At 31.8% G+C, this 10268-nt stretch overlaps 1 protein-coding gene across 1 annotated transcript; it reads right to left on the bottom strand.

Annotated features, from left to right (window-relative positions):
- Positions 1 to 6972: 6972 nt before the first annotated feature.
- Positions 6973 to 9325, bottom strand: LOC139847645 (uncharacterized). The gene is made up of 2 exons (XM_071837366.1): positions 8989 to 9325; positions 6973 to 8243 (listed from the first exon to the last, which is right to left on the bottom strand). The coding sequence occupies exon 2, from the start codon at positions 8235 to 8237 to the stop codon at positions 7092 to 7094; it is 1146 nt and encodes a 381-aa protein (XP_071693467.1). The 5' UTR covers positions 8238 to 8243; positions 8989 to 9325; the 3' UTR covers positions 6973 to 7091.
- Between the last annotated feature and the right edge of the window lie 943 nt (positions 9326 to 10268).

The raw sequence follows: 10268 nt of genomic DNA, 5'->3' as shown, positions 1-10268 counted from the left end.
TAAATTATTGACAAAATTTCATTTCTCGTCCCTGAACTTTACATCGATTTTGACTCCCTGTCCTTTTTCTTTTTTTTTGTACATTCCTCGTCCCTAAACTATTAAAAGGGTACATCCCTCGTCCCTCCATCTACTTTCTGTCAAAACCTGCCGTTACCCCTTATCACGTGCATGTCATGTGAGGGTATTTTTGTCATTGTTTTACCTTCATCTTCTTTTTTCTAACTCTAACTCTTTTCCAGAATATAAATCATTTAACTAAAAATTAAATCATTAAAAGATACAAAGATAATTCATGTCTATTTGATTATGCTCAACTTTGACCAAAATTGAAAACCTCAACAAACATGATCTTCTATTAACCATTTCTAAAAATATCAACAAACGGGATTTGAAACTTCTCAACAAACAAACGAGATTTAATCTCTCTCTACAAACACTGATTTGTTCTAATTTACAAACACACAAAAAAATTATATCTGGGGTTTTATACACACAAAAAAAACATACAAACTTTAAAACCAAAATCAAGCCTACCTGATTATGATTCTGACAACGAAATTAAGAGAGGTAGAATCACTAATCTGGCAACAAAATCCGTCGTCCAACCCATCTCTGGTGACGGTTCCGTTAACGAAAATTGAATCACTCACATGTGAGTTCAATCGGATATATTTTTCAGATGTGTTTGCCGGTGAGACATTAACAGATCTGCACCTCTAATTGTAATTATGGTGGTGGTTGTTGGTGGCGTAGTGGTAGTGGTAGAAAAAACCGACTCTCTGAACCTCTAATTGTTAATTATGGTTGTTGGTGGCGTAGTGGTAGTGATCGAAATAACCGACCCGGTAATTGTTTATCTTCATCTTTATCCCTTTACCAATTTCATCAAATATCAAAATAATCACCACCACTACCGGATCTGAACCGACACCATATAGATCTGAACCGACACCATATGGATCTGAACATGTTCCTGTTTCAATCGATAATTGCAAACTGAAACACGAGATGACAGAGTATATGTTGGATCTGAACGGACACAATGTGTATTAATCGACACTTAATCTGTAGCAGGGTTTCTTCTTGATTTTGGGTTTCTTCTTGATTTTGGGTCGTATGAAAATTTTGGGTTTCTTCTTAATTTTGGGTTTTCTTCTTGATTAGATGCCCACTTGATGAATTATGGTTGCTTGAAATGGGTTTGCTACTCTGTCTATTTGTAAATAAATAAAAAAGAATTAAAAAGGAAAAGCAGAGAAGTAAAGACAAACAAGGACAAAAATACTCTCACATGACATGCACGTGACAAGGGGTAACGGCAGTTTTTGACAGAAATTAGACGGAGGGACGAGGGATGTACCCTTTTAATAGTTTAGGGACGAGGAATGCACAAAAAAAAAAAAAGAAAAATGACAGGGAGTCAAAATCGATGTAAAGTTCAGGGACGAGGAATGAAATTTTGTCTAAATTATTTACAAGAAAACAAACTTACATATCCTTTATATCTAATACATATATCACGACCTAAAACACATACAAACACCTTCATTCTTCAATTTTCTTCATCTAATTGAACTCTCTCAAGTGCTATCTTCAAGTTCTAAGTGTTCTTCATAAATTCTATAAGTTCTAGTTTCATAAAATCAAGAATACTTTCAAGTTTGCAAGTATACTTCCAAGCTTTCTAATCCATTCCAAGTAATCATCTAAGATCAAGAAACCTTTGTTACTTACAGTAGGTTATCATTATAATTCAAGGTAATACTCATATTCAAACTTTGATTCAATTTCTATTACTATAACTATCTTAATTCGAGTAGAAAATCTTACTTGAACTTGTTTTTGTGTCATGATTCTACTTCAAGAACTTCCAAGCCATCCAAGATCCTTTGAAGCTCTATATCATTTCTTGTTATTTCCAGTAGGTTTACCTACTATACTTGAGGTAGTAATGATATTCATAACATCATTCGATTCATATATATATAACTATCTTATTCGAAGATTTAAACTTGTAATCACTAGAACATAGTTTAGTTCATTCTAAACTTGTTCGCAAACAAAGTTAATCCTTCTAACTTAACTTTTAAAATCAACTAAACACATGTTCTATATCTATATGATATGCTAACATAATGATTTAAAACCTAAAAACACGAAGAACATCGTAAAACCGGACATATGTCGTCGTAGTGAAACCGGGGGCTGTTTTGGGTTAGATAATTAAAAACTATGATAAACTTTGATTTAAAAGTTGTACTTCTGGGAAAATGATTTTTCTTATGAACATGAAATTATATCCAAAAATCATAGTTAAACTCAAAGTGGAAGTATGTTTTTCAAAATGGTCATCAAGACGTCGTTCTTTCGACTGAAATGACTACCTCTTACAAAAACGACTTGTAACTTATATTTTCGACTATAAACCTATATTTTTTCTGTATAGTTTCATAAAATACAATTCAATATGAAACCGTAGCAAGTTGATTCCCTCAAAACGGATTTAAAATGAAGAAGTTATGGGTAAAACAAAATTGAAAAATTCTACTTGTTGTAGCTACGTAAATTTTATAACAAATCCATACTAACCATAACTTAACTAACTTATATTATATTATACATGTCTTGATAGACCATAGACACGTATACAATGTTTTGACATATCATATTGACGTCATCTATATATATATTATTTGGAACAACCATAGACACTCTATATGCGGTAATGATCGAGTTAGCTATACAGCGTTGAGGTTGATTCCAAAATAATATATATACTTTGAGTTGTGATCGAGTCTGAGACTTGTATGCACTAGGTCGTGGATTGATTCGAGAAATTATATTGATTTATTTCTGTACTACTAACTATGGACAATTAATTGTGAACCACTAACGTTGGACTGCTAACTTAACAACTTAAATCGTTAAAAAGGTAAATAAAATATGTTGTGAATATATTTCGATCATACTTTGATATATATGTATATATTTGTTATAGGTTCGTGAATCGACCCGTGGCCAAGTCTTATTTCCGACGAAGTAAAAAATCTGTGAAAGTGAGTTATAGTCCCACTTTTAAAATCTAATATTTTTGGGATGAGAATACATGCAGCTTTATAAAGGTTTTACAAAATAGACACAAGTACGCGAAACTACATTCTATGGTTGGATTATTAAACCGAATATTGCCCCTTCAAGTCTGGTAGCCTAAGAATTAGGAAAATGACCCCTAATTGACGCGAATCCTAAAGATAGATCTATTGGGCCTAACAACCCTCATTCAAGTTATGAATAACTTTAGTACTTCGATTTATATGGTGATTGCGATTGTCAATTTATGACATACTTGCGAGTATGCGGGGAATATTCTATATGCATTAAAGTTAATGTCGGTTACCAGGTTTTCATCATATGAATGATTTTTATACACTTGCGAGTGTAAGATTATTGAATAAATGAAATCTTGTGGTCTATTATTACGATTTGATAAATATATAGGTTAAACCTATAACTCACCAACATTTTTGTTGACGTTTTAAGCATGTTTATTCTCAGGTGATTATTAAGAGCTTCCGCTGTTGCATGCTAAATAAAGACAGGATTGGAGTCTGCATGCTTGTATAATATTGTTTAAAAACTGCATTCGAAGACTTAAATTGTTGTGTAATATTATTGTAAATCATTATGTAATGGTCGTGTGAGAACGCTATATTTTAGATTATCATTATTTGACAATCTTCGTAATGTTTTTAAACCTTTATCGATAAAATAAAGGTTATGGTTTGTTTTTAAAAATCGAATGCAGACTTTGAAAAACGTCTAATATAGAGGTCAAAACCTCGCAACGAAATCAATTAATATGAAACGTTTATAATCGATATGAACGGGACATTTCATTGTTACTTTGTTAGTCATTTCATCAAAATAATGGTACTCGGGGGAGTCGTCATGTATAATTAATATTATAATAGTTATATTTGTGTTTTCATAAATATTTTAAGGACTTAAACTGTAAATTCAGATCACTTTCATATTTATTGCTAAAAAGAAATGCTCCGTTGGTAGTGCATCGGGGCTCCATTTCGAATACAATTTATTGCGTTTTGTTCGTAAATTTTAAAAGTTGTTTTGAGTTTTTGAGTCTGCGGTGTTGACAAATTTTAAAAGTGATTTTAGGAGGTGTTAATAACTTAAGGCCTACAATTTTTTCAAATAGAAACGAGGTCGTTTTCCAAAGGAAAACGCTCTCAACAGAAAATACAAAAGGACATGGGGGAACGCAGCTCGCGCCTAGAATGCAACTATCTAAACAAAAATGTCTATAAACGAGCCTCCGTTACATCCCGGCACAAGTCATACAGACGAACTAACCAAACAGAACTTGAAAAATACAAGAAAATGCAAGGAACAGAACCGAAGTACACAAAACGGACCACAACAATCAACCTCGAGCCTCCCTTACACGGATTTATATGATTGGAACGTAGGCAAATGATTTAATTTTAATTCAGGGTAATTTAGGGACATTATACACGTAATTTGATTTTTTAGCTAATAAATGAAGATGATTAATTTTGACCATTGGATTAAAGGGTAGAGTGAAGTCTTTTTTTAATCTAATGATGATTAAGGGGGTTTTAAAAATATTTATTAGCTAATAAAGACTCTCTTTTAATGTATAGTAGAATAGAATAGGATAGGATAGGATAATTAAATTAATATTAATATATGGTAATAAAATAATATTTTAGCTAAATACAATTTATATATTAAAATATTAAATATAATAATCTATATATGGTAATTATATTAATTTTATATTTAATTCGATTAATAATAGAATGACATGTAGAATTATGTAATTCAGATTAATTAATAGAATCACACGTAGGACAATTTAATTTGGATTAATTGATAAGATGAAACGTATGAATTATGGCCACGCTTTATAATCATGTATAGATAGATAGATATATAATTCAAAGAAATGAAAACGATACCATGTTACATAACAGTGAGATTTTTATTTAACTTACTCTAAAATAATGTCGTATAGTCAAAGTAATATATTGTGAAATGTTAGTTTACATGTTAACTTTTATAAAGTTGTATGGATTAAAAAAGGACAATATAATAGTGCTTTTTACTAATAAATAATAACTAAAACAAACCTACTACACCTTAATGTGTTAAAAGCAACTTAAAAGAAACTTTGATTACTTATATTATATATAATTGCATCAAGATAACACTCCACTCTAACAGTGACAAGTTTTGGTGTCCATGTAGGTCCTTTAATCAAGCATATGATTGATTCACTTCACCTTATTGCTTTGTCAGTTTGGCTTTGATTACATTATTATTGAAACCACAAGCAATTGAGCACATTAATGTATCCAACAAAGTAAAACCAAGCATCATTTAACTCATGATTTATGTGATATCCCAAACTTAAAGCAATTAGATTGAACATTGTTTCAACAGTTAGAAATAATTTTAGTTTTCCTACTAAGATATTTGACTAGTTCTACCTTTGGCCGGATAATGCATCGAGTTCTGAGTTTTGTTTCCTAGATTTCGATATACGTGTGTGATGGAAGATCTTAACAACGTTTTTTTAATGTGATCTGTACAACTAGAAGTCAGAATAAAACAATTAACTAATTGATCAAAGTTAGGGATAGTTAGCTAATATTATACTAACACTTATAACCGTGAAGCCCATTGACTGTGAACGTGGAGTTATGTGTTGCTTTTTTTTTTTTTTTTGGAAGAAAAATTAGTTTTTTTTTTACTATGACGGACAATGTTGTGAAGGTAAATAGTGGTCAGTGTTAAGTTTGAGTGAGTGAAAAATATTTTAATTAATGTATTAAAATATGATTGAAAGTTTTGTGATAAAAGATAAATTGATAATTTAAATGTATATGTGTTAAATTATGATTGGTTAATATATATCTGACGTCATCCTACCCTTCCGTTGCACATTTGACTAACGCTCGACCATTGTCACCGGTGATGGTGCTTAGCGGCATCAACCGACGTCACCCCGCCAGATCACCGTCAGCCGGAGCTCCTGACACCAAGATGGAGAAAGTCTTACATATATTTTCAAATATTTTTCTAATTAATAAATTTTATTTTTAGGAATTATATATTGGGAGAACACTAAAGTTTATTATTTTTTGTTTCTATGCCACCCAGATTAAAAAATGATTTATAGGTCACCAAGTATATTTTTCGTGTTTGAAAAAATTTGGTAGATCATCCACGTTCGTATGTTGTTACATACATAAAATATCCAACTAAAATCTCGCTGAAAAAAAGATATAAAAAACGCAAATATTCGTGTATTTAATTACAAAATCGTTATATAGATAATGTTAATTAAGAATAACTTGGTTATTTGTGTTTTATTTTTACATTTCCCTAATGAGATTTTACCCCGATTTGGTACGTAAGGAACAACACACGAACTTGGATGACTTATAAAATTATTTTTAAATATGGATGACTTATAAACACGATAATTTAATTTTGGGTGGCCAATAAAATCATTTTCAAATATCAGTTGTCTAGAAACACAAAACGATTAATTTGAGTGAGCTGTCGATATATAATCTTTTTTTTAACATCTAATATTTTATTAAGAAACACTAGCAAGAAGCAATGCTAGAATAAAACAATGACAAAGGACAACATAACAAATTATTCCAATTACGAGTAAATTTACTTCTAACTATTACCCTATTCTCCTCATATAGAAAATGTTAAAACCGCAAGTTCACAGGTAATGTCATTAGATTTCAGAATGTTGTAAACAAGCAAGTAAAACATGAAGATTTTATAATTAAAGATTCTCAATATCAACAAGCAAGTAGAAGTTGTTATAAAGAGCTAAGCTCAAATTTAAAGACATGTTAAAAAACATTCTGATCCATACTTGCATACATTATAACAACAATAACAACAATAACAACAATAACAACACAACACATAAACTAAAGCAGTATTAATCATCAGTCTTTTAGATCCTAAACCCTAATTGTCACATGCGATTGCGAATTAACCTTCATAGGACTAACTCGTTAGAAGAAAGCCCGACTCCCATAAAACACGCGAGACTGGGCCCCATCTGGTGTCTCATTCTTCTGATCCGAAACAGAGTTTCCTGAATCCGTTCCCTGCTTTTCCACATCCAACGGTAGCTTCATTTTAGCCAACGACTCAGTAAACTGTTGCATACTCTTCATGTACAAATCCACAAAGTCCTGCTGCACCACCTTTTGCTCAAAATCAACATTTACTGACACTACAGGCTTTTTAATCAAATCACCACCTGATGATTCACTCTTCGCGTCCCCAGGCGAATCGTATTCTTGATTTTCAGATTTTGAGTATGATTCTGTGCTTATAACAGGACCCGAACCACATTGAGATGCATTAGTTGAAACACTAGTAACTGGAGATTCGGGTTTTTGGATTTCAACGGTTTGAATGGTTTCCATAACTGGATCTGTTTTAATTTGATCATCGGATGAGACTAAACTCTCTGAGCTAAGACCAAAATACTCTGTCACCATCATATGGTTTTCGTTCACCATCTTAGGATCCGGGAACACAATTTTGTCCAGGTCAGCTAATTCTGAATCAGTGGCGGTTTTGCAGGCGGCAGCTGGCGGTGGGATAGCGATTACATCCGGCGAAGCTCCGGCATAACGTAGCGACAGGCGGACGAAACCGGAAGGCGAGTGGAAAAGATCAGTGGATGATAAAGTGAACTCCTTTTCTAATTTTCCATCATTCATGAGGATTTCAGATAAAGGAATTAAAGTAAAACCTAACAGTTGATCTTCAAGATAATTTTTCACCCTACTTAACATATATATCTCGCACTTGAGCGAAGATTCAATTGTGGGAACTTTAAGTTGAAGGGTTTCGTTAAAGATTGGATTTTTCCCACCCCCATTGATGGTTTGAGTAGTGACAGAATTTTCGGGGTTACTATTGATACAAATTTTGGCATACACATCTTGTTTCTGGTATATGCAGATGTTTTGAATGTCCCTAGCTTGATGAATGTAAACCTCAAGTACTCCGATATATGTTTCGGATTCGGGTTTTTTTGTTATGAAATTGGAGGTTTTTGGGAAAAGATCAAGATTTTGTTTTTCATGATCAGAAAACAAAGATGAGTTCTTGAATGGTGATACAACAGATTGAGGAGATTCCATGATAACCTGCAACAGAATTAAATTTATAGATTTAAAAATCAAGAAACAGTGTAAAGGAGATTCAATTCACACCCTTTTGCATAAAAAATTGACCATTTTTAAAATAAAGAAAAGTAACAACAGAAATATCATAAATTCAGACCCTGTTGAAGATAAAAGTCATTAAATTTCCTATAGATTATAAAGTTATATCAACTATTAAGCAAGTTCACGATACTTAACTGATAACTGTTTTTGAGTAAACCCCAGTATTATAACTGGAAAAATTCAACTTCTTGATGAAAGCAAACAGTATAACTCATGGCAACTAAGAGCTTAAGGTAACACTATAGACCCACATACAAAAACAAACTATAATTAGTAATACAAGTCTAAACCCCCTGAATCTTGAAACGAAGCCTAATTATTCAATAATCGAATTAATAAAATCCCAAGATTAATTTCAATATACAAACAAACCCCACGTCACCCAATCAGCTCTAATTTCAATAAAGTTGAAAACTTTAGCTCAAAAAACAGCTCCAAATCAAGAATCCAAGATAGTCAAAGAACGGTATAATAATCTGTAAGTGAAAATAAAAGAAGCTAACAACATAAACAATAGCACTAGAAAGATAAATTAAAGATTCATACAAGAGTCCAAGAGTTGAAGACAGGTAAAATGAGGAGTAGAAATAGGAAAACAGAATTTATTAAATAGTAGAATATAAATATATAAATATATAAAAAGTAAAGTTAGGTAATTTCTTGCCTTTAGCACCGAAATCAAGAATATTCGTGAATATAAATGCAAGAATCGTTCAGGGTTATCGATCCCAGGAAATCTGTACGAAATCAAGTTCGAGAAGCGAGAACAAAGGAAGAACAGTACGGAGTATTGGAGTAATTTATATTTATATTTATTATCTATCTATATCTATTTCTCACACACACTTTTTTATCCTCACACACCTATTTTAACCTTTTACTCTTCTAATAATACTCAATTGTGTGTGAGTATCAAAAAAGTATGTGTGAGAATCATCCACATATCTATATCTATATGTAATAATAAAAAAATGGAAAATAATGCCTTTTGGATTTTATGGAAAATAAGTGTGTGTGACTGTGTGACGTCTGTGAAAGTTTCTGCAATCGTGTGTTCCCATTTTATAGTAGGTTGGTGAGTATTTTCCTTTAAATTTTCTATCTTAGAGTTAACTAGTTTTCGAAACATCGTTTCGCGTCGGGAGTTCAGTTTTCAATTTATTTTATTGCGTTTAGTTTGTAAAATTATTTCGTGGCTAACGATGATGTTGTTGAAGCGCAACTCGAGTTGAACTAAAAGGTATAACCCACGAAAGATTTAAATGTTATTTTAAATTAACAATATATGTGCATCTCCGCGGTTTCGCTATGGAATTTTCGAATTTTAAAAATTTAACGCAAAATCAACATGTATGAAAAGTACATCAGATATTTAGCATTTTTTAAAAAGCGTCCGTTTTGCGTACAGTTAGTGACATTGTGTTCCTAAAATTATTTCGAGTCTAACGATGGTGTCAAAAAAATTTAACTCGTTGCGAGCGAGAAGATATGACCCGTTGAATATTTGAGTGGAGTTTATTTAAGATTTTTTATGAAAATGGTTATTTGACAGTTTACCCCTCTATTTGGGGGGTCGTTTTGAATTTATGAAAAAAGTGTAGAGGGCTTTATTGGTATAATGAAAGTTAGTTAAAATTTAAAAAAAAGGTGAAATGACGAAAATACCCCTGATTACTATTCACCATTTTTTTAAAGGCGAAAGATGAATATTATTAAACTGAATACTTCATCAAAGCAATGAAGATAAACGAGAAGGATTACAAGCAAGTAAATAACAGTACAAAATACACTTGAAGGAGAAACTATAAGCAAAGAAAAAACGGGACCAATCATTGAAGACAACATCGTTCCTAGTCATCCAAATGGCCCAAATAGTAGCGGGACCAATCAACTCCCAAAACTTTGAAGCTTTAATACCCATACCATAATACCAATCAAAGGAAA

Source organism: Rutidosis leptorrhynchoides, chromosome 5 (assembly GCF_046630445.1).
Source record: "Rutidosis leptorrhynchoides isolate AG116_Rl617_1_P2 chromosome 5, CSIRO_AGI_Rlap_v1, whole genome shotgun sequence".
NCBI classification, from domain to species: domain Eukaryota; kingdom Viridiplantae; phylum Streptophyta; class Magnoliopsida; order Asterales; family Asteraceae; genus Rutidosis; species Rutidosis leptorrhynchoides.
This window is presented reverse-complemented; position numbering and strand designations above follow the sequence as displayed.